General features: G+C 32.9%; 1 protein-coding gene across 1 annotated transcript; it reads right to left on the bottom strand.

Moving 5' to 3' along the window:
* Positions 1-15,645: 15,645 nt before the first annotated feature.
* LOC100788185 (probable inactive purple acid phosphatase 28) lies at positions 15,646-19,522 on the bottom strand. The gene is made up of 4 exons (XM_026125900.2): positions 19,343-19,522; positions 19,114-19,264; positions 17,120-17,547; positions 15,646-16,296 (listed from the first exon to the last, which is right to left on the bottom strand). The coding sequence occupies exons 1-4, from the start codon at positions 19,520-19,522 to the stop codon at positions 15,853-15,855; spliced, it is 1,203 nt and encodes a 400-aa protein (XP_025981685.1). The 3' UTR covers positions 15,646-15,852.
* Between the last annotated feature and the right edge of the window lie 7,355 nt (positions 19,523-26,877).

The raw sequence follows: 26,877 nt of genomic DNA, 5'->3' as shown, positions 1-26,877 counted from the left end.
TATGAGTTATAAGGTGTAATAAGTTATTATAATGGTATTATAATATTATAGTGAATATTGAGTAATACAATGTGTCAATTTGCGAGATACATGTAAAAATGAGATGATTGATGTGATATTATGAGATGTTAAATTGTGGGCATGATATTTTATTGTGAATAAGTGTGTGTGTTTGACACTTGATGTTACATTAATTATATCGTGAGCTATGAATTATATAATAACCCGACCAATGTTTATGCGCAGTGTTAAAGAGAAAGTGTAGGTTCCTAGTTAGGAACCAGTGTTAAATTGTAGCGTAATTGTGTTAAACATGTTTGAAACATGAGTTTGAGGTCGTGGTATTGTATAATTCATGAGCAGTGCTTATAAATGAAATATGTGATGAATTGTGAAATGATATGTTGCTTGAGATTATAATATTGTTATTGAGATTGAGTAAAAGTGTAAAGTAGAATAGGTGTTGAATTGTGAGATATGTGAAAACATGTGATGGTGGATTGTGACATTATGAGATGTGAAATTGTGAATGAGTTTTGGTTGTGAATAAGTGTGTGATTAACTCTTGATGTGACATTACTTGTGTTGTAAGCTGTGAATTGTACAATAACCCGACCAGTGTTATCTTGAGAAAAGTGTAAATGCACAGTGTTAAAGAGAAAGTGTAGGTTTCCTATTTAGGAACCAATGTTAAAGAGAAAGTGTAGGTTCCTATTTAGGAACCAGTGTTAAATTGTAATGCAATATGTTGTACGTGCTTAAGACACGAGTGTGAGGTCGTGGGTATTGTATAATTCACTAGCAGTGTCTGTGTGCTAAAATGATTTTAGGGGTTGGACCTTAATCAGGAGGGAGAGGCCTTGACGGACTCTTCGGAGTGTAGGCCTTGGGGGTCACCGGGTATGAGTGCTCTTTTAAGCCTATGCTGATCCCATATGGTTGGAGCATTCTCGCAAAACATCGTGACCCTGACTGGTCTCCCTATGATCTTACTTAGTGAGAGTGACCTGACAAACCCATTGTGTGGTGTGTCTTGTTATGTACTCCTAAGCGCCCCAGGGTGGTTTTTCACTGACATGGTACCACATTGCATATAGGTTTGAGTCTTAACATAACTGTCTCATGCGCTTGCTAATTGTTTATTATGAAATTGAGGTGTTATTATGTCTTGATCAGAGCGTGGGATTCTTGTGTAATGTGATTGATGATTGAAAAGTGTGATTGATGGATGAAAAGTGAACTTTGAATGACAAAGTGGTGGAATTACATGAATTACGTGTAAGTAAGTTTTATTTGCTTTATATGATATGTATATCTAGTTGTCTTGTTTCTCTATTAGTTAGGAATGTGATAACTCACTCCCGGTTTGTTGTTTGTGTTTGGATCTTGTGATGATCTTGAACTTTGTGTTCGGGGGAGCAGATGACTAGGTGAACTGCTTTAAGGAATATTGTGCTGAAGGACGTCGAGACACAACGCTCTGATAGAATGTGACATTGGGGTATAGGGTTTTATATTAATTCTATGAAGTCTCAGACGACCTTGTTTGAGTCGATGACTTTATTATTTATTTGGACAAGTTTAAAAATGATGTAGAAGAAAGTGATTGTGAACCTTTTATCCCTTTGAAAGGCTTGTATTTAAAAATGTTTTAAAAAAAATACTTTTAATTAATATTTGAATTTTTATTCCTTTGTTAGTATATAGATGAGGGGTAGAGGGTGTCACACACAATGTCAGACATATTCCTGCCTTAAAGAGAAATTTAATATCTATAAGGCAGTTGGATGATGAGGGACATTACACCACTTTTGGAGATGGAGCTTGGAAGGTAACAAAAGGGAATCTCGTTGTGGCTCGTGGAAAGAAGTGAGGATCTCTTTACATGATTGCAAATGAGGATATGGTAGCAGTTACTGAGGTTGTCAATAATTCAACCCTATGGCATCAAAGACTTGGACACATGAGTGAAAAAGGAATGAAGCTTATGGCGGCAAAGGGCAAGCTATCAAGCCTGAAGCATGTTGATGTTGGTGTTTATGAACACTGTATCCTTGGAAAGCAGAAAAAGGTTAGCTTCTCAAGGACAAGGAAGACTCCTAAAGTTGAAATGCTAGAATTGGTGCACACAGATGTTTGGGGGCCATCCCCAGTGAAATCTATTAGAAACTCACGCTATTATGTCACCTTTATCGACGAATTTACCAGAAAGGTATGAGTTTATTTTCTTAAAAATAAATCTGATGTGTTTTTTATGTTTAAAAGGTGGAAAACAGAAGTTGAAAATCAAACAGGTCTAAAGGTTAAAAGTCTGAAATCTGACAATGGTGAGAAGTATGTTACTCAGGAGTTTAAGGACTTCTGTTTAGAACATGAGATTAGAATGATTAAGACAATAACAAGAACACTTAAGCAAAATGGTGTTGCAAAAAGAATGAATAGAACCTTGAACGAGAGAGCGAGGTGTATGCGGATCCAATCTGGCTTGCCTAAAGCATTCTGGGCAAAAGCAATAAACACAACAACATATCTCATCAATAGAGGACCATCAGTTCCTTTGAATTATCAGTTGCCCAAAGAAGTATGGTCTGGAAAGGAGGTAAAACTTTCACATTTGAGAATTTTTTGTTGTGTTTCATATATACTGATAGACTCTAATAGTAGAGATAAATTGGATCCAAAGGTGAGAAAGTGTTATTTTATTGGTTATGGATCGGACATGTATGGCTACAAGTTTTGGGATGACCAAAACAAGAAAGTTATCAGAAGCAGGAATGTCACTTCTAATGATAACTTATTCTATAAGGACAAATTTTCTGCAGAATCTACATGTGCAGGTAAACTGTTAGAAATTTCTGAGAAAAAAAACACTTGAAGAAATTTCAGAAAGTGATGTAGCCAATAGAAACCAGAGTACAGGCATAGAGGTTGAGTCAGAACCAGAACCATAAACTCCTCCAAGAAGATCTAGCAGAATTTCAGTACCACCAGATAGGTATTCCCCTTCATTGCATTATTTGTTCTTAACTGATGGTAGTGAGCCAGAATGTTTCAGTGAGGCTACGCAAGGGAATGACTCTATTGAGTGGGAGCTAGCAATGAAAGATGAGATGACATCCCTTCAGAAGAATAAGACGTGGTCTTTAATTAATTTGCCATAAGGAAAGAAAGCTTTATAGAATAAGTGGGTCTATAGGCTAAAGGAAGAATCTAACGGTAGAAGAAGATACAAGGCGAGACTTGTGGTGAAAGGGTTTCAGTAGAAACAAGGAATTGATTTCATAGAGATCATATCTCCAGTTGTAAAGATAACTACCATCAGAGTTATTCTGAGTATTGTAGCTGCAGAGAATCTTCACTTGGAGCAGTTAGATGTTAAAACTTCATTTTTGCATGGGGATTTAGAGGAATACATCTATATGACCCAACCAGAAGGTTTTGAAGTGCTAGGCAAGGAGAATCTTGTGTACAAACTTCATAAAAGTTTATATGGCTTGAAACAAGCACTGAGGCAGTGGTACAAGAAGTTTAATGAGTTTATGAGTAACTCAAGATTCAACAGATGTGACATGGACCATTGCTGCTACATTAAGAAATATACTAATAGCTATGTTATCCTTACAATGTATGTTGATGACATGTTGATTGCAGGATCTAATATGACAGAAATTAACAGGTTGAAGCAGCAGCTGGCAGAAAACTTTGAAATGAAGGATCTTGGTCCAACTAAATAAATCCTTGGTATGAGAATTCTTAAAAACATATCAGAAGGAATTTTGAAGCTGTCTCAGGAGAAATATATACACAAGTTGTTTGACAAGTTTTACCTTGAAGATTCTAAGACCAGGAATACCCCTTTGGGATCTCATTTGAAGTTTGCAAAGAAGCAATCTTTGTAGACAGATGAAGAAAAATGTTACATGTCAAGAGTACCATATGCATCAGTAGTCGGGAGTTTGATGTATGTTGTGGTGTGTACCAAACCTGACATAGCACATGCAATGGGAGTTGTCAGTAGGTTCCTATCAAATCCAACAAAGGAGCATTGGGAAGGCGTAAAGTGGATGCTCAGATATCTGAAGGGTACTTCAGGAATGTGTTTGTGCTTCAGAAAAGACAATCTCACTTTATAGGGATTTTCAGATGCAGACTTGGGAGGAGATTTTGATACCAAGAAAAGCACCACATGCTACATTTTTACTTTGGGAGGTACTGCTATGAGTTGGAAGTCTAAACTTCAACATAGAGTTGCTCTCTCAACCTCGGAAGCCGAGTACATAGTTATCTCAGAAGCAACTAAGGAGATGATTCGGCTAAAGAATTTTCTCAATGAATTAGGGAAAGAACAAGATAATGCTTCAATGTTCAGTGACAGTCAAAGTGCTATAAGTCTTGCTAAGAATTCAGTCTTCCATTCTAGATGCAAGCATATTCAATTAAGATAGCATTTTATCAGGGAGTTGATAAATGATGGAGACTTATCTTTGTTGAAGATCTTAGGATTAGAAAATCCAACAGATATGTTGACTAAAGCTGTTACAACTGACAAGCTGAGGCTTTGCATTGCCTCAGTCAGCCTTCAAGGATAATTAAAGATGAAGGCACTACACTAGGTAAAGAGTCGATGAACTCATTGCTTACAAGGAGCTGCTAGAGTTTGGAACTTAGACCCCAAGTGGGAGAATTGTTAGAGTTTTATGGTCTTAGTTCCTTTGTTCCACATCGCTTGATTTGTAAAATTTGTATCTCATTAGTATTATATATAGAGACATTTTGTAAGTTTTTAAAAATGCAAGTAATAAAAAGTTCTTTTAGTGTACCCGTCGTGGACGTAAGTACATACATTATATGTTGAATCACATTAAAATTTTGTGTTTTCTCTCTTTTTGTCCTTATTTCTTTCATTTCTTCTTATTGCTCTATACTAACATGTTACCGTTTTAACATATAACAAATTAAATAGATTAAGTTATTTACAACCATTATGCTTTTCCATGACTTTAATGCATTAAACTGGTGGCCATTGATGCTAAGCTTTTAACCGTCGTGTTCACCGTACGTGCATATTACTCATATGTCTCTGAAATATATCAGGCCATTGGAGCCATATACCCTTTTCTTAAAAAATTAAAGGAACAGAAGTCCATGATAGACACATGCATGTGTCAAAAATCATTAATTCGAGCAAGGATGTACACTAATAAACCCTGGAATTCTCAAATACAATATTGACGCTTGTATTAAAAGAAATATAGTACCATATGCAACTCTTACGTGACAAGTACTAATTTAGGAGAACGTATACGAAATCATCATTTCCAAAGCCTATTGTACATATATTATGTACCATAACAAATGTTAGCATTGCAACTTTCTTTCATCTCAATCCAAAATCGTGAAAGGAAAGTGGGGCATATAATATAATACAAGAGAAAAAAAGTGTATAGAGGATGAGAATGAAATCTCTGAAAGATTCCGTATATATTATTCACTTCAATTCAATATATGATATAAGACAGAGAGAATAAGAATATGTAAGCAATTGTACAAAATGAATGTCTCGAACTATTTCAAGTCACTGAAACCCTGTCCCATACAACTGGGACTGTTTCGGGTGACATCGACAACAATTGAGAGTTGATGTAGTTTTCAATTTGTCTCTCCCTTTTGTCCATTCTTATTACTCTTACTCAATCATGTTGCTGTTTACTGTTTTATGCCTTCCTTCCAACCATGTAAATCATGCATAGCGTTAAGTTTACGTAACTGATTAATTAAGATTCTTAAAACATAGAATAGATATCTATCAGTAAAGTGAATTTTAAAAAAATCTTTAAAAATCCGTTTTGCGTTTTAACTTGAGCAAGGAATTAATTAGAGTTGGTCTCAGATAAAGTCCTATTAATTTTAGTAGTTATGTTTGAAAATTTTTCTATAATTTGAATCATTTACCTCTTAGTTACAAATTTCAAATTTTACTTTAATTAGAACTTGAGAGCATATCTTATTCCATTTTTTTTTCTTCTTGTAAGAGCTAATTAAATAACTTCACGATTGTTAATCAATATATGTTACTTTCAGTGAAATAATTAGACTCAAATCCCTTAAAGTGAGATCTTGAGTTCAAAATTTGTGGATAAAAAAATAAAATTGAAATGAAAATTTTTACTAATTAAAGATAGTCACTAGGTTTTCTGATAGAGATTTATTATTGGCAAAGTTAGTTATTTAACACTTATAACATGCTAATTTAAAAAAAAACTTCACCATTATTAAATATGTGTTTTTTTATTCTTTTTAATATTTAATTGTTTTAAATTTTTTATATTAGAATTTTCCTTCAAATCTTGACTTTATAAAAGAAATTCAATTTTATTTTTTATAAGAATCTTTTGTTTATGTCTATAACCTCAACTATTTATACTCTTAAAATTTAGTTCTTTTCAATTTTTTTTCAAAATATCGTCTTTTCTCTCTAAATATAAACTACTTAATGATTGTAACAAAAAAAAAATACTTAATGGTTTATTCTATTTATAATAATTTTATAAAATTACAAATTTCTTTTGATTCGGCTTGATTTATTCTAACCGTAGTGGATCGATGGAGAGGCACATATATACGTCTAAATTTATCATAATTAATTGCTATTATTATCACCTCCATTTTCTTTGTGAAGCGTACTTAAATAATTTTAGAATAACCATTTATATAATTTAAATAATAATGAATTTCAAACCTTTTAATAAAAATTAATTAAATAAATTATTTAAGATTTGTATTTTCAGTCGTCTTTTTCATACTCTTGAAATGATGCTCCTTTAGGTGCAGCTGGTAGATACATCATAGCCATCATTATTGCTGGAACAAAAGTTATTGTTATAATTAAGAAGGGACTGGCCAATAATATATTATCATCATTAGAATGAAAAGTGATCTCCGAGGAGGTATTGAAGGGCCACTATCAAGAACTAGTAAATACTAAATTTCATTGAAAATATACAAAGTTAATTATTATTTCAAAGTAATATATATATATATGAGATTTGTAAGTAATTTTATTTTCAGATGCTAGATCCAGTATACAAATAGAATTTAAATTGAACTTAGAAATTCTCTGTTCCATTTGTATATATAAAATTCTACACTATAATTGTGTTCCAAACATTTGTTCTAATTGTATATATGTTTCTTTTATTTTTCTCTTTATAAAATTGACACCAAATGAAAAGACAATTTTAAAAACCCCTTTCTCTTTTTACTCGTGCTAATATGCCTTTTCTTTTTTCATGCTACAATGGGTAAGGTGTGTAGGAAAGGATGCTCAAGTTATTTCATAATATGCAATTGGTTTTCACAATGTGTAATGCATAGTCACAAACTGGCTCTGTGACAAAGGTATGCAATTTCCTTTAAGGGGTAAGAGCGTAGATTGAAAAGAACAATTCAACGTGCCTCGGAGTTTAGATAACTGTTATTTTGAAGTCTCCCAATCTGGTCACTAGCAATTCAATGACTTAAAAAAAATGCCCCTCATAAAGTATAGTGTAGTCTTAGCCTAGAAAAGAAAAAAGGATCGATTTGAGTCGTTATGGATCTGATCAACAAACAGCACTTTTATGTACGCAATATAATAACTTCGAGGCAAAAGCTTAGCAGCCACAATATGTGAGATTAACAACATAAAGTTGATGGTGTACACACACTGTTATGGTCAAAAAGCTTCATTTCCCCTTTTACACCTTTTTTTGAACCCCGCTTTATTCAGTAATGAGAAATGGCATGTAATTATTTAAACCATTGGATGGAGGATCAAATCAGGAAAAAGCTTTTCGTATCTTTATACATATTTTGATGTCTTTAATATATTCCCTATACTGTAGTATACAATTAAAAAAAAAAAAACTCAATTATATAAAGAATAAATAACTATTTTGGTTCATGAATGTTAAATCGATAATATTTTAGTCTTTTTGAAAAAACAGAAAAATTTATTCAGTCTTCCGTATGTAAAAGTTGCACAATTATGTTTAATTGTTAAGTTTTATGGAATTATTTTATTATTAAATTATAATATTTGAAGATTAACATTAAATTTTATTTTTAGGACTAATTTAAATTATACAATTAATAAAACACAATAATATAAATTTAAGGACTAAATTATCCCTAATTTACTCATTTAGAGATCAAAATAGTTATTTATTCAACATAATATATATATATTTATTCAACATAACAAGTTATATCATTAGTGTATTTTAAAAGAATCTTTAATTATAACTTACTAATATACTCATAGTAAAGAAAATGTGTACTAATAAACCTCACAGACATTTATTAACGTATATATATTTATTTTTATTTTAAAATAATTTGTAGTTATAAATTATTAGCATACTAATACTAAAAACAAGCATGTATATGTCAACGAACCCCGATGTATATCTTCCTTCTCTCTAATCTCTATCATAGACAACACGCATGCATAATATTTGCGCAGATAAAACCAAAGAATGGGCACAAAGGGTGACAGAGGAAGAGAAGGTTTATGGGGACATAGAATTGAGTGTTAATACCCGAAAGATCACTGCATGCACATTTTGGAGGGCATGAGAGAAGAGAATAAGGTGTGAGTTGTGGGAACATGGGAAAACGCCAAAGGGAATGAAGCCAATGTTCACCGCCCACTAAAATAAAAATTTTGCATCTCTGAGTACTGTTGGAATCAAGAAACAAACAAGTTTGAAGAAGCTAGGCGTGCCCGACACCAACCCCTCCCTTGTGGCTCTCCTTTTCAAGTTATCTCCCAACATGGATTCTCTTTGCAGTGCCAAACCCATCACTTCTCTCAAGAGATAGGACTAGATTCTACTTTCACACTTTTTGCTCCTATCGTCATCTTTAACCACGTACTACTACTACTACTGCTACTACATTCTTCAATTCAGGGCAACAATTTATTTTTCCCCTTAACTTCCTCGTATTCACCACTTACACTGCAATTAATTTCAATTCATCTGTCAATTACAAGAAAGAAAGACAACTTAATGTTATGTTTTATTTAAGAAAATCCAACTCAATATTTTATTTAAAAGAAATCAATTCACTTCTTCTTGTGAGTTTTCAAATTGGTGTGAGTCTTGCTTGCTTTGTTAAACATTTAATTTGTATGTATATATGTGGTCAGGGTTTTCGAGATCATCTGTTAGACAAAATGATAATTGTGTTAATTAAATACTTTGTTGGAGAATTATGTCATTTATAGTAATTTTATTATTCGATTCAAACAAGAAACTTTAGTAAGAAATAACTGTGATTTAGATTATAAAAAAAATAAAAAAAAAATGGTCCCTTAAATGTATCTAGCTAAATAGTTTGAAGTATTAGTTTTTAGCATTATGCCAAAAAAAAATATCTCAATTCACAAAAGAAAAACATTTGTATATGAATTAGAGTATTCTTTAAATTTGTACTTCTTATAATATATTTTCTTTGCTTGTAAAAAAAGAAGAAAAATATCTTTGTCATTTAAACCAACTACTAGGGTTGTTGATGAAGGGGGAAATATTTGAATATGCGATGCATAATATGAATCATGCTATTTGCATGGAGAATTTAAGAAACCAGATGATATTGAATTAATGATACAAGCTTTTTCGTCACCTTTAAAAAGACTCCACTTCCACTCTTAGTGTCATCATTGCAGCTGAGTTGGTGGGCATGCATGGGTTGCTTTAACACCCTTTCATGTGGAACTTTGTTTATTCTTTTTTGGTAGGAATGAAGGAAGGAAGAAATGTCCATTTGCTTGATCTTCTAAATCTCTTCTTTCTTTATTCATTCTCACCACTTTCCTCACACTTAGACTGTGATAGTAGTGATAAATTTTAAGGTTGGTTGGTTGGTTAACTTTGGTGTTTAATTAATACCCATCGTTAATGCTTAGTAATTAACAACTCGTTTAAGTAAGTACTAATTACATTGCCACGTGCATTAATCTTAAACCATGTTAATTGCGGGTAATTAATGGTAAAAAGAAGGGTGAACATCAATCATGGTTTCAGTGATTGTCCGTAAATCTGCTATGTCTGTCTCCGAACGTACGTTTTTTGCAGCGCTTAATACATCGACACAACAGTGACGGTGACAACTGTTATTGTTGTCGTCGTCTATTCGAAGGGATGTTAATTCACCTCTTCCCCCCACATATATCAGATGTTAATTCAAGTCATATATATGTTATGCTTGAAAGCTTGCTCAAGCTGGGAAATGAAAGTGGATCTACAGGGAACTTACTGACATTTGTATAGATGTTTAAGAATTTTTTTTTTAAGAAAATACTCCCTTGAATCTCAAATACTCCAATCTCAATTAAAAAGAATAAAAAATTAAGAATAAAAATTAAATTACACCATTTAAGAATAATAAAAATTAATTAATCACATTTAATTACATCAATCTCAATTAAAAAATATTTTTTTCTGAATTTATCCTTCATTAAAATTTCGTAGTGTTAGGAATAAAAATGAGTTATTAAAATTAAAATCTCAATTAAATGAAAAATATTTTAAAGATAGTAATATTAAATAAGAAAAAATTAATTAAAATTTTTTTATATTTAAAAGAAAAAATGTGTTACTAGCATAGATAATAAAAACAAGTAATCACGACGATATGAGTAATAAATTATTAGAGTTAGTAGTTTCTTGTGCATAATTAATTCCTCATGTTGGTATCTTATGATACATGTTTAAGAGCATAATTAATTCCCCATAATACTTGGGAGTTGGGACCTTAATTAAGAGATAATGAGTTTGAGTGTAAAGGATTAATATAACTCAAAAAAATTAATGCAATTGAAACATGTTACATGTATCCGACTCCTTTAAAGTGAATCATTTACTTTAAAAAGAAAAGTAAAACATCTTAATTGTTGATAAAAAAAATTAAAGAATAATTTTGACCAATTTATATTTATTGTCTATATACAAGTAAATATCAACTATTAATTTTTTAATAACTGTTAAAAAATCATGTTTTCTTTCTTTTTTTTCTTCGAATGATTAGGGAAGGAATAAAGGAAAAAAAAAGGAAGAAAAATCACAAGTTTAATTCTCTTCAAGTGATATTTTTAACAAAATTAACATTTATCAATAAAAAAAAAAAACGAAATAAGCAACCATGAGTTTATCTGAATACCCCAAAATTCCACACAACAAGGCATGATCTAACCTAATTAATATTCCCGTGGTGAGGGTGTGGCCAATGGTCCAATCCACTGTAGACCTCACAACATGGCATGATCTTTTCTGGGCTTTTAGTTTGGTGAGGCGATAAAATTTCTTCTTTGGGCCTGATCAGCTTTTGACACCCATTAAGATGACACTTTTTTGGGTGTGCTGCTTTGGGTCGTGACACACCCTGAACATCGACCATCGTATTCCGGAAATGTTTTTGCAAATTTTGTTCAGAAACCTCACATCATGGGTCGTGTCATTTGTCAATATCGATCATAGAGTAATTTTGCTTGATGTGATATATGGACTATGCTTTTCCCAGTAAGGTTGAAAAGGTAATATTTTATCAATTATGTTATTCGTAAAATATTGTTTTACCATATTTTTTCAACATATATTTTTCTTATCACATCAATGTTTTTTTTTTTTATCTTTTTTAATAAAACAAACTATATAAATTTGATGTAAATAAAAAAATTATAAATTTAACATTGTGATGAATTATAATCGTCATATCGATTATGAAATAATATAAAGCTACTTTGATTTTTTTTTTTCATGATCTGGTTGTGATTATCAAATCAAACACTCTAAATTTATATAATTAAGTATATACATATTATACCATATTCTATCGTGAATCAAAGAAAAAAAGATTTTTAATGTAAAAATAATTATCCCCTCCTTTACAATAGGGTTTCACAAATTTGATAAAATTGTTTAATAAGAAACAATTTTTATAATGATGTAACATGAAAATAGAAACCTTTTAACAAGAATAATTTGCGTACGTAACTCAACCTATCACAGATAATCTAAAACAAAAACTCAATTACAATTTCATTGACTAGTTAAATGTTCTAATTAAATTAACATAATATTCATAGTTGATATATTTAACAATATTCAAAAAAATCATTCTAAACAATTGGTTAATGTTAGTCTGTATTCAGTAAATAAATAGTCCAACAATACAGTTATAATTCATGATATTTTATTCTTATTAATAGTTATAATTTTATGTTAGTCATCTGTAAAAAGTAATGCTATTAACTATTCGCATTTTTCCTGTATATGTAATAAAACAAAATAAAAATAAAAACAAAATATTATTTTACAAATATTAATTAAAATAAAATGCAGCAGTCAAAAAAATAAAAATAAAATTGAATCATTTTATTAAACACAGAAATCCTTATTTGCAAAGGTAATGTAGTTTGTCATAGAATAATAATATATGAACATGTTTCTGTTACAAAACATCCTATTAACATTAATCATTTCTCTATTTTTCTGATGCTATCATATTATATTAGTTGTGATACTTACACTCTTCTCTCTCTTTTTATCTCTTTATTTCTCTTAGTGTCAGGTGGTGTATAAATGTCCACCCATCATATTCCTTTATCTTATTCATTATGCACAATAAGAGTGAAAATGAATTATATATATTTAATTAGACTTTTATCTTATCAAGACTCTTGCATATTTATCAAATCAGCATTTACAGTTGAGTGGATATTTTTCGTTTGTAAAATGTAAAAAAAAAAATTACACGTTGAATACAAAATATTTTGGCAAGAGTTTTCAAGAACCGAAAGCGTAATCCATGATATTGCTTGTACCATACACGTTAAGTACTTTTCACACTGTTCTCAAGTTAGAATTGAAATTTCACTTGTATTAATCTTTAATTCAAACTGTTTTTGCGCCCAAGATAAAACTCTAATTCTGATTAGAAAACAATACTAAAAGCACCTAAAGAACTATATTTAAATTAAAATTGCAGTCACAATTAAGGTCGCGAAAGTTCGCAATCAAAGCTCCTGATCCGCCAGATTCTTCAAGGACTCCGAGTACAGTTTTGCAGACCTGTGCATTGTAGTGTAACGAACCTCTTTTCAGGGCGTTGCTAGAGATTGGGAGCGATTCGCGCATCTTGAGCTCTGCGTTGTAGTTGGATTGCAGCAACTGCATCTCCGAAATGCCACTCTTCGTATCCTGAGCAAAAAATTAACGCAAAATTGAGAAAACGAACAAAGGAAAAATCAACGTGTTTGCTTTGAATTCGAATAATAAGCCCTCGAAGATCTGATCCAACGCGGAAAGTAGTGACACTGGTTGCCGCCATTTTTGTTGTTTTCTTCACAAATTCAAACGCCATTTTCCCAAGGCTCTTGCTATTTACACCCTGATTTTCCTAAGTATACCCTTTTATACCTCTTATTTATCTGTTATACCATTTTTCTTAAAGAAATACACCCCTTTTACTTACCGGAAATGTATTTCCGAAATTACATATACCTATTCTGAAAATATATTTCCAGAATTACATATACTTATCCTAGAAATGTATTTCTAGAATTATGAATCATAGTTTTTAAGATATACTTCTGGAATAGGTATATATTTTTTAATATAATATCACTTAAAAATTAAGATAACTGACTAGAAATTAAAATAAAGATGATAAACACTTATCTTACATCTATGTTTCTTAATATTATTTTCATCCTATTATCACCAGTGTTAATAGGTAATTGAGAGGTATAAAGGGTATATAGTTTACTTAGAAAAATCAGGGTGTAGATAGCAAGTTTCTTTTTCCAATTGCCCATGGGTAATATTGGTATTGGGGAAGAAGTGGGCTTTGGCACAATTCTCTTCCTCATCTTAGGTCTGGAATTTGAATCTGGACTCCCCTGTTTGTATATCTGTAACTTCCATTTTGTTTGAAAATATTAAACTATCCTTTTATTTGTTATAAAACACCTATTTTAAAAGTTGTTTTTTATGTTATGATACCCTTATTTTGAAAGGTATAACTATGTTTTTACCAATAAGGAATACTTATTTCGAAAGCTATTTATTACTGTTATGGAACGCCTATTCTAGAAGTTATTTTTTACTATTATGGAACACTTATTCTGAAAGGCAAAACTATTTTTTACTATTATGGAACACCTATTTTAGAAGTTATTATTTACTTTTATGGAATGTTTATTTCGGAAGTTATTTTTTATTATTATGGAACACTTATTTTGGAAGACAAAACTATTTTTTATTGTTTATGGAACACTTATTTCATTAGCTATTTTTTACTATCATGGAACGCCTATTCCGAAAGCTATTTTTTACTGTTATGAAACACTTATTCCAGAAGGCAAAACTATTTTTTACTATTATGAAACATCTATTCCGGAAGCTATTTTTTACTGTTATGGAACACATATTTTAGAATGGTATAATATGAAAAGGGTAATTTGAGATTTTTATAAAATTGGAAGGTGTAGGATTCAAATCCCTTTAGGTATGCTTGATGTCACAAAAAAAAGAAACTTTTATAAAACCCACTTGAATATTACATTTTTTTAATTGTTGCATGTCTTAAATATTATTGTCAGAATTTAATTATAAATAAAGAGTTTAATGGTCATGCACTAACAGTATAAAACACTTTTACATTGTTATCTAATCATAATTAGATTTAATTTTTAAATTTATCATACATGATGGATTATGATTGGATGATGGTATAAAACTTTTTCCACTGTGAATATATGATCCTTTTTCTCATAAATAAAACTCAGAATAAATGTAACCTGATAAAAAAAAATGACAAATGCAACTTATATTTGCAGTGTTTGCAGCTTAAATAACATAGGAAAGTTTTTGAAGGAGAAGAATCGTACTGATTTTTATTTTTTTTAATGAGAAACAGTTTTGGGTGTGGGAAAGCTTTCTTTATTTCAAAACGGAAAATCAGTGCACATGATTGGAATTTATGATGGGATTACAAATTGCTTAATTACCAATATGGAACCCTTCTTTAAACCAAAGTCATGCAAGTATAATGATAGCTAAGACAACTTCCATTGGCATGCAATGAATCAAAATAGAGTAAGGTAGGATGATGGAAGTAACCACCTATTCTATAATAGGAAAATAGGGGAATATCATGATACTTTCTATAAAGAAATCGAGTTGGGGAATTGGTGATCTAGCTTTTCCTTTTCTTTCTTTCCATTGGCCTTTTCCATTCTCTCAGCCTAAACATAGCTTAAAATACATAACATTAACGAAAGGGAAGACAAGAATCGAATTTGGGACTCAAGTGGAAGGTGACTGTCTTCACTTATCTACAGCACAAGCAGAAACATTTTTAACCAAGTAGATTAGAAGCACAATGAACAATTTAACTGATCTCAAATTAAGATTTTCTTTTGGGTCAAAATCACAATTCTGTTTGAACTAGGAATATCGACAGTAGGATGGAATTAACACTTCCAGACTGAAACTTTTTCCATATATAAAGATTGAACTTAAGACTTTATTTAATGAAAGTCAAGTATGTACCATTTAAACCAATCACCGGTTGATCAAATGAGATATTTAGTTTCCAAGTTCGTGGAATAATACAATTTACAGACTCTGACAAGTCAATAACAAATCAATGTGTTTAGCACCATATAAAGCATAATTGCAAGAGGAATACAAAATAGTAATGAACAAAAAGATGTAAAAACTACTGCATTAATACTAATACAGTGAACAGCACAGATATAACATGCATCGTGTGTGTATGTGTAACAGCGGAGTAATAGTAGCATGGTCATCTAGACTGCCATAGGATTTGTTCATCAATCTTACTCATCTTCTCATCATCAAGGCGTTTCCAAGTCATGATTCTCTGCACGTTCATCCAGGACTTCTTTCCATTCTGTTCAGCAAGTATAATCCTTGCTCTTCTTGGCCACTCTGCTTTCCCATAGCCATGGTATCCAAAGCCACCACCATAACAAAACCATATACCATCCAAGTTTCCACAAAAGTCGTTGGTGTGGTCGTGGCCTATGAACACAGCCTTCACATCTCCCATGGAGACAAAGGTCTGGAAGACCCCCGAGTTTACTCGCGAACAAGCCACAGCCTCTTGAAACTGCCCTATGATCTCATTGTAGAATAGCTGTGGAATTTCTGGGATTGGGATGTGAAAAAATGCAAGTGCTGGGGGTTTCGTTGTGGAAATAGCATCGGTAGGATGAAGAGGATCCTGCTTTTGTCCCTGTTAGTGTGTGACCTGCAAGATGTTAATGGGGTCTACATCTGGGAAACCTCCTTCAAGGGAATAGAAAGGCTGTGTCCTCTGAATGACAGAAGTGCGTGATTGCATAAGAAGTAAATAATATTGTGCTGATAAAAGGACTGACATTTTTCTTACAACATTCAACCTCTTTTAGGTTAAATGTTAATTTAAGGAGGTAGGTTACGAGGATACACAGTGAAACTAAAAGCGAAAACAGAAGTGGGAAAAAAATATTAAACTTATTGCAACCAATACTGTCTGCTCTGCCCCTATATAACTTTTCTAGTCAAAGACAGTTAGCTACTGAAAAACCCAGTTGTTCATTACTAAAGAGCTACTTAAAACCATAAAAAGAAGAGTTATGTCACTCCTGAGCATGCTATAGTATGATTTCATGCATTTATGCCACTTTGCTCTATTCCCGTTGGGCAACTTTTCTACAATACAATTAAATAAATACTATATAGCAAAGCTAAAGCTTACCATGATACACAATATTCTGTCACGATTCCCATAGAAAATATACTTGTAGAAAAAGTATAAGATCACTACCAAGAAAAGGAGAAAATTATGAAGATGTATTTGTTTGCAGAAAATAACTCAGAAATATAAGTCAATGAACACAATCACGGGTAAGAAGCATGTCAAAATTGAAGTATATGAAGATAAGTAGATAACATTTAGTCTCTTTATATTTTATAATATCATCAAAAACAGTAGTTTGATTATTAGCAAATGTATGGTAAGTGAGCACGACTAGCAACTGGTTACAATATTCAGATTTTGTTGTTACCTGGAATTTTTGAGAAACACGACGAAGCCAATTAAGTTGAGACTCCCTGATCCATCCATAAGTTCGGATTCCCTGATAAACAGCCCTGTCTCCACTATCAAGAAAGAAAAGATTCAAAACAGTGCTGTTTGCCACCATGGACCCTGGTGCACCATATACTCTTAGGTTATAATTCCCAAAGCCATCAATTTTAGTCATCATACCACCTTTAGAAGAATTAGTGAGATCATCATCTAATGGATTGATTTGTGAGACCGAATAATCCATAAGGGAGATTAAGGACATTAATTCTTCACGACTCATAGTTGATTCTTGGTCATGGTTTCCCAACACTGCTGCCCAAGGAAGTCCTGATTCCATAGCAGGGCCAAAGGCTCTAAACAGAGATTCTGCGGCATCAGGTGAACTTGATCCGAAAATATTATCTCCTAATTGCAAGAACTGAATCCATGTTAATTAGGCAGTAAGTACATGAAAAAAAAAACATAACAAGACACACTCACTGGAAATAGTTCAGCTTCAGTATTAATAAAACAAACTGTCCTGCTGAGTACCATATAGCAACTAACAAAAGCATCATCCCACTAGGTAAAGTGGTACTACATGAAGACTTCCCAAGAGATCATCCATCTTAATATTACTCTTGTCCAACCACGCTTATTTTTTTAAGTACATCAATCACATATGCCATTTAGCTTGGTTAGACACCAAATTTCTTGAATGATCCCTATTAGATATATAGACTAGTTTTACACTGGTTGTTGAGAGTCTAATACAACCCTCTGCCTTTATCAAGCTTAGGATTGACTATGAGAAGCCTGTCCAGAAATTGCTAAACCGAGGTAGTCAAATATTTAAATTGCACATCGATGTCTATAAACCCTATTGTTCGGAATAAAAAACCTTCACATGAAAGCCAAAGATATCAAATTCTTCCATTATATCCTAAGCTAGAGCCTAGAACCTATTTCTACACTACATCATCATTTGGTAACGTTTCAGATAGTCCAAATCAATATCAATAACAAAGATTCCATGGTTCTCAATAAGATTCCTATCTATGAAGCATGGACACTCCAGCCCCTTGTCGTGTTCGGTGTCCGACACGTGTCCGTGTGAGTGTCCGACACCGACACGACACCCCTACTACGTTCTATATTTTGGACATTACAAGTGTCCATATGTCTGTGTCGTGTCTGGTGTCCGTGTCGGTATCGATGCTTCATAGATTCCTATTACCCAGTAAACAAAATTGATTTACCAAAAAAAAAACTACTAGTCTGGTTGTTCTCTGAACAACCATTATCCAAAACATACGTAACAACATTTTCATATAGACAACACGCACCGGATTACAGTTACAACTTACAATCCATCAAAATTTATTAGATGACATACCTTTCTACTATTGGTCCAGCAATATCAGAGAAGGTTTTGTAATCAGGGGGAATTAGGATTAGGTGCTGGGATGATCTATGTAACCTATACAGTTGGAGTTTGGTTCCTTAATTTGTGTTGAATAGTTTGCACTAGGGAACCAAACCTCTGCATGGGAGACTAATGTTTGTATATATAAAAGTACCCCTTGTATTGCTTTATCATATTAATATATACTATCATTTTTGCGGATAAAAAAAGATATAATTAATTATGCTACCTTTTTATTTTATTTTTTTATAAGAAAACAAATTAATTAATACTATGCTACATTGCTACTTTATTTTGGGGTCTTATGTCAGAAACCACAGGTGTCCCACACAATCAAATGGCTCATAGACTAATCCCGCTCACTGCGAGTAACTGAGTAACTGTCGTTGCCTCAAGGGAATTTTGCATGAGATGGGAATCGAACACGGATTATCCCCTTAATAAATAGATTGTCCTCATTGATGTGAACACAACGGGTCTTACACAACCGCTGCGCCAATCCTTTCGGTTTGCTACGTTGCTACTTTAAGCGTCGATGTAAAAAAGGAAATTAATTAATGAAGTACCGGTAAAGGCAACAAAATCAGGATTCTCGGCCCGAATGATATGCTTCAAAAACTGAGTTGTGTTAAGATCAGAACAAAACTCGAACTCGGAGGCCAACACGTCCTTGCACCGGGTCACAATAGTTCCACTGTCGTAGTGCATATCAGCCACCTGCCACGTGGACACGAAGCATTTCGAAGAGTTCGAAAATGAAATCAAATGAAGAGAGAGAAAGAGAGAGAGAGAGACCTGGAGGATCTTGAAGGTACCGTCGGAACGGAACCGGAGGGGGAGGTCGGGGTTCTTCTTGATGCGCACCGTTTCATTGTCGAGGAAGAGTTTGTGCGAGAAATAGTTCTGCGTGAGGTGGAGAATTGCGAGGAGGAAGATAAGGTAGAGGAGAGAGTGTTTCCAGTTTTCTGAATCCATTGAAGGTCATCACAGTCAGATCGTTAATTAACAACTGCACCCTTTGTTCGCGTCTCAACGTGGGCCTCGTTTCTTGGGCTTTGGGCGTGGGTGGAGTTCGTAGTCCAAACAATGTTGCATGGGTTTGGGTTGGCTCATGCTAGGTGCACTGTCCACCCAACATTATTGCTGGTGCACCCAAATTTTTTTAAAAATACCAGAAATGCCCCTTCTTCTATCTTCTTCTTCAAAAAGCTAGGTGCACAGTGCTTTTCGTTGCAAAGCTTTTTTGTTTTTGTTTCGTTTCTCTCTTCCGTGTGATTTTTTCTTGCGATAGGTGAGCTTCGATCAAGGTGAAGGGGCTGGTGTTCATTGTTGCGGTAGTTGGTTCGACATCGACGACAAACAAGGTACGCATTTCTGCTGGGTGTGCGTGAGTGGGGTGGTCCGTAAATCATACGAATCAACTTGATCCATAAGACTGGTACGGATCAAGTTGATCCGTATGTTGATATTAAGCATACGGATCAAGTTGATCCGTATAAGCCTTACGGATCAACTTGATCCATAATGCTTATACGGATTTTGAATTTGTAACATTTATTTAAGTTAATTTTTTTTTAATTATTACTTTGTTTGTATTGTCATTTTAAAAAATAATTTAATTGTTTATACGTGTAGAATGATATAGGATTTTTGCATTTTACTAATGATGAGTTATTGTGACTGACAGTAAAAGATTAGGTGTATTATATGTATAGTGTGGTTACTAATCATGAGTTATTATGTAGAGTTTTGTATTATATGTATAGTGCAGTTAGGTGTTGTATGTCTATGTTGAAATTTATGATTTATTGTTAAGATGGATGTAGATCAATGGATGTATGACACTATAATGTCTGAAGAAGTTGATATGGATGATCAAAATGAACAAGAATGTGGTGTTAATGAACCACAAGTTGATTGTTCGGATGCGTTCAATACTTCTCAGATAATAATGTAATAATGTTCATTATTATGAGTGATTTAATAAAATGAATGTGTTGTAGAAAACTAAAATTGTCCGAGTTGCATTGTAGGTGTTTGGCAGCCGAGATGATGTTTTGCTGTGGACTCGATCCATTGTTCATGAAAACGGATTTGTGGCGGTCATTATAAGGTCTGACACAAACACTAGTAGTAGAGGAAGAAGTTCGTTTGTGTTAATTGGTTGTGAAAGGAGTGGTGAGTATAGGTGTAGGAAGAAATAATTTGTTAGAAGAGATACTGGGACTAGGAAATGTGGGTGTCCCTTCAAGCTTCATGGCAAACCAGTGGTTGGAGGGCAAGGTTGGATGGTGAAGTTGATGTGTGGGATTCATAATCATGAATTGGCCAAGTCATTAGCTGGGCATCCATACGTTGGGCGATTGACTAAAGCTGAAAAGACACTTATTGTTGATATGACCAAGTCAATGGTGAAACCAAGAAACATCCTCCTAACTTTGAAGGAGCACAATGTCAATAGTTGTACAACCATCAAACAAATATACAATGCAAGAAGTACATATCGTTCTTCCATTAGAGGAAGTGGTGTTGGATCAAGTGATCTCAGAATAATTAAGAATGGGGGGTTAAATTAATTATGAACGTGTCTTGATTAATTAAAAATTTATCCTTCTTAATGTTACTAGATTTAATTAGGCTTTACTACTAAGTTATGAGAAAGTAAAGAACAAAAAACAATAACTTATACAAAAGTAAAGCGAAAATAAAAAGTACACAGCGGAAAATAAAGAGTGTAGGGAAGAAGAAGACAAACACAAGATTTATACTAGTTCAGCAACAACTCGTGCCTACATCCAGTCCCTAAGTAACCACCGGTTCTTGAGATTTCCAATAACCTTGTAAAATCCTTTACAAGCAAAGATCCACAAGGGATGTACCCTCCCTTGTTCTCTTTGAACAACCAAGTGGATGTACGCTCCACTTGAACTAATCCACAAGAGATGTACCCTCTCTTGTTTTCAGTATAACAACTCAAGTAGATGTACACTCTACTTGTACTACAAAGGATGTACGCTCTAATGTGTTAAGACAAAGAATTTTTAAGCGGTTAGTCCCTTGAATCTTTGTAAGGGGAAACAAAAGATATCTCAGGCAGTTAGTCCTTTGAAATCTTTTGTTTAAAGGGAAAGGGAAGAATCAAAAGAATTCTCAGGCGGTTAGTCCTTTGAATCTTTTTTCAAGAGGAAGAAGGGATGAAAAGATAGCACACTTTTGTTTTCTGCAGAATTTTCACTTGCAGAAAAACAAAGTTTTGAAACAAAGTTTAGAAAGATTTTTGGCAAAGAAAAAGCAATGGGCAATGGTTAGAGAAAGATTGTGAAAAAGAATTGTTTGGAAGAATATCATATGTGTGTATTGAATGTGTGCCAAAGTCATGCTTTTATAGACTCTTCATGTCTGGTCAAAGAAATCATTGGAAAAGTTGTGATTTTAGAGAAAATCATGTTAAGAGTTATAACTCTTAACTTTTTCTTCAAAACTGTTCACTGGTAATCGATTACCACAAAGGTGTAATCGATTACACAATGAATTTTATGAAAAGTTGTAACTCTTCACAATTGGATTTGAATTCTAAAGTTCAAATTCACTTGTAATTGATTACTAATATAGTGTAATCGATTACACTGTTTGAAAATCATTTTGGAACGTTGAAAACCATTTGAAAACATTTTGAAAACCAAACTAGTCACTGGTAATCAATTACTGATAACTGGTAATCGATTACCAAAGAGTAAACCACTCTGGTAACTTAGAAAATTTGAGAAAATTCTTTTGTAAAACAAAACTGTGCTATTTGGTTTTTGAAAAAATCTTTTAATATTTATCCTATATGAAGTCTTGACTTGTTGCTTCTTGATTTCTTTTCTTGAATCTTGAATCTTGGATTGGATTCTTGATGCTTGATCTTGAAGTCTTGAATCAATCACTTGGGCTTTTGGCATCATCAAAATTGCTTGGTTCATCATCATGAAACTTGCTTCTACAAGTGATACTGAAATGCAACATTTAATGAAGCTTCTTGAACGGGATCAATATATTCATTGGCATAGATTAAAGGATGAAGACGTGATACGTGATATCTTTTGGTGTCACCCGGATGCAGTGAAGTTAGTTAATGCATGTAATTTGGTGTTATTATAGACAATACCTACAAAACAAATAGGTACAGACTCCCACTACTTGATTTTGTTGGGGTGACACCAACAAGGATGACATTCTCTACTGGTTTTGCATATCTGGAGGGTGAACGTCTTAATAATGTGGTATGGGCTTTAGAACGGTTCTGAGGTATACTTTTAAGATGTGATGCCCTCCCAAGAGTTATTGTCACTGACAGAGACCTAGCATTGATGAATGCAGTGAAAATTATATTTCCCGAGTGTACAAATTTGTTGTGCAGCTTTCACATAAACAAGAATGTCAAGGCCAAATGTAAATCATTAATTGGTCAAAAAAAATGCTTGGGAGTATGTCATGGATGTCTGGGGAAGTCTGGTTGATTGTCCTTCAGAGTAGCAGTTCGATGAATGCCTGAAGAAGTTTGAAATGGCTTGTTCACCTTGGCCAATATTTGTTGGCTATGTCAACGAAACATGGATAATCTCATACAAGGAAAAATTTGTTACTGCCTGGATAAATAAGGTGATGCACTTAGGAAACACAACAAATAGGTATGAAAATGTTCAATTATTTCTATTAACGTTGATGAATTGATGAAATTTTATTGTTGTATATGTTTATTGTTATTTGTGTATTTGAAATGTAGGATAATCTGTTCACCGGGCTTTAAAAAGAGTGTTACAGAATAGCATTGGAGACTTATGCAGTGTCTGGGATGCCATGAACAACATGATGGCGCTGCAACACACTGGAATTAAAGTATCCTTTGAAACAAGTACATATGTCATTGTACATGTCTTTAAAAAAAACCTTATATAAGAGGCTTCTTGGAATGGTTTCAAGGTATTCTTTAAATCAAATTGCTGCTGAGTTTGAGCGTGTACATTATGCTGGCAAGAATCCTTCCACTTGTGGTTGTGTCATGAGAACGACGCACGGTCTTCCTTGTGCATGTGAGCTATCTAAATATGTTGTTGGTTGCATCCCACTAGATTCAATCCATATGTTCTGGAGGAGACTCAGTTTTTCAGATCAAGGGTTATCTGAGCCTGAAGTGAGCATCAAGGAAGAGATGGAAACCATATCTAAAAGATTTGAAGAACTTGATGTTTGTGGTAAGTTTACTCTAAAGAGTAAACTTCGGAAAATTGCATACCCTGATCAAAATTCTATGTGTCCTCCTCCAGCAAAGGTTAACACAAAATGTGCATTGAAGAAACCAATGAACAGAAACCCAAGGTCAACAAAGCGTGATCCATCTTACTGGGAGTATGTTGATGCTTTTCATTCTGTGCAAAATAGCAATTCGTTAGTGAGGCGTAGTGCATCATCTTCTGACCAGCCCAATCCATGAAGGATCATGCCTATGTTGGATCAATTTCAGCCATTTATCCAGGATTTCATTGACAACATTGTGGATGTCAAACCTAATGAAAATTGTGGATATCAGTCGGTTGTCGATTGATTAGGTATGGGTGAAGACTCTTGGCCGTTGGTCCACAACCATCTGCTTAAAGAACTTGACAAATTCTCAGATGACTATATCAAGTTCTTCGGTGGTACAGACAGATTTGAGGAATTAACGATATCACTACTTGTTGATGGGTTAACCAAGGTATGTAATTTATGTTTTACTTTTTAAGAGTTAACTTTAAAATTAACTTTGATGTGTATATTTGTTTCATTCAGGTGAATATGGATAAGTCGATGGATATAACCAACATGGGATATGTCATTGCATTAAGGTATAATGTAGTCCTTGTATCGTGGTCTCAACAACAAAGCATGACGTTCTTTCCTCTTAGAAGTCAACCACCCACAGATTCTTCAATGCATCGCATAATTTGTATCGGTCACGTCTATGACAATCATTTTGTTCAGGTACATTCTAGATATATAGCGTTATTTTTAAATTTATGCAATCAGTTGTCTACGGTTGAGTTAATATTGTTTCTGCATGTACAACAGGTTTATTTAAAAGACCGTTGTCCTTTACCGCCTGTAGCATTGTTATGGTGTAACAATTGTCATCCTCAGACAAAGCAGTGACCAACTTCATATATTAGTAGAATGCAGCATTACAGAAGCTTCATGATGTTCAAAAGAGACTATGTAGACATAAATGAAGACTGAACATGTACCTTTTAATGGCTGAATTTGTTGAATTAAGTTATCAGTCCTTGTATATTTGTTGAATTAAGTTTGAACACAGTAATTTTTAACAAATACTTCACATGTATGATAAATTAAGTTTGAACACATTAAAATTTGATAATTAGTCCCTTAATTATATTTTAAGATTTAACTTGGTTTCTTAATTTTTTAATGTACGCATGTATGATAAATGGTTGTCTGAGTTGACAACACATTGTCAAATGCATGCATATTAACATAAAGCGTGACAGGACATTGTAAGACTTGACAACACATTCTAATGAAAGATAAAGCATGAGACGACATTGTTGTACTTGACAACACAAACAAAAATCATCTGCACACATCTCTATTTTTTTAAAAAAATTATAGCAATGATAGTGAAAATCATCTATATATATGACACACCCGAAGACTGTAAAAAATTACACATTCTCTCCCAACCCAATTCTTAGAACAAAGTATGACATTCTTGGGAGAAACAAGCAATCAAACAATTGTGAACTCGACATTAGGTTTTATTTTTCCAAATGGATCGATTGTTCACAACGACAGTGGTGTTTATTTTCAAACTTCCACTCCATTACCCATTCGAGTACCTAACGCTTGTGATTTTCAAACGTTAAAAACCAGAATACACAATACCCTTTAGCTAACCGACAAACAATATTTGGATGAAATTTACTATCGGCAGTCATTCACAGATACAGGTAACCAATTTCGCTTTCAATGTATACAACTGAAAAATGATGATGATGTTAACACAATGTTAGTGTGTAATCATCAATTTTCATGTGTTGGTCCGATTGAGTTATCATGCGTCATTGGTAGAACATCAGATGGTATATTAAACTTACTTGAAGCGACTATGACCCCCTACTCATGATGCCCTGCTATATTACAACGGGAGGTGGAATATGTCACGCTAACATGAGTTTGTTGGTTGCTCGTTCATAGGAAAAAATCCCAAAAAGTTTGACATTTCTTCCGGATGTACCATGGATGAACTGAAGGATTTGATCAAGCAAGTTGCGCCTCATGGGATTCCCCCTTATGGTATTCATGAAACACAAACGGTAAGGCGATTGTTTTTTTGACAACCAAGCCACCATGAGTATTTAGATAAAATTATCAAATTTGAAATTATTGAACTGAAAACCAACGATGATGTGCTAAAGGTCTTAGTGCAGTCTAACTACTAGAAACAATTTGGGCCAATAGAAATTTTAGTTGTTTTTAGTAAACATGTAATAGAAGTGGAAGACGACGTGTCCTTGTCGCAAAATTAGCATTACTTAGTTGTAGTATTTCATGCAAATTTTATTTCTTTCCACTATGTTAAAGTTAATGTAATGTTTGAATTCGTGTCCATTACGGAATGAAACCGTATGATTATTATTTTATGTTCATGGTTTACCTAAATCATGAAATTGGTTAAATTAAAATGATAACAGTGGGAGCAGAAAATAAATTTGTTGGTAAATAAAAAAGTATAGAAAGATAAAAAAACAAAGAGAGTAAATAAATAAATAAATAAATAAAACTCTTCATCTATCAATAAAGTTAATTTTTAAGGCTAATTTATATCTAAAAAAGTATCATTTCGTTCCGATAACTAGGGCTTTGATTCCTTTTATTACCAATGAAAAATGGATGTCAAGAAAGCTTTGTTCTGTTAAAAAGGTTCACCTAGTTCAACTTAATTACTTAGGGGTTAGTTTGTTTAAACTAAAACAATTTTTTTTTATAAAAAAAAAATATTCTTTTGAAAAACACTTTTTTAAGAGGAAGATAGGGGATATGTACCAAAAAAGAAGATAGGGAATTAATTTGTTTAAACTAAAACAACATTCTTCTTTTAAAAAAAGGTTATTAAAAAATCATTTTTTAATAAGTATAAAAATAGTTTAAATAAACACATAAAAAATGTATATAAATACTCTAAAATGAAAATATACTCAAGTATATTTTGAGTTCTTCGAAATATGACTTTCTTGCTCTATTTAAATTTTATTTACTTTTGGTCCTTGAATTAAAAGGACTAAAACTACATG

This window comes from Glycine max, chromosome 15 (assembly GCF_000004515.6).
Source record: "Glycine max cultivar Williams 82 chromosome 15, Glycine_max_v4.0, whole genome shotgun sequence".
Lineage (NCBI taxonomy): Eukaryota > Viridiplantae > Streptophyta > Magnoliopsida > Fabales > Fabaceae > Glycine > Glycine max.
This window is presented reverse-complemented; position numbering and strand designations above follow the sequence as displayed.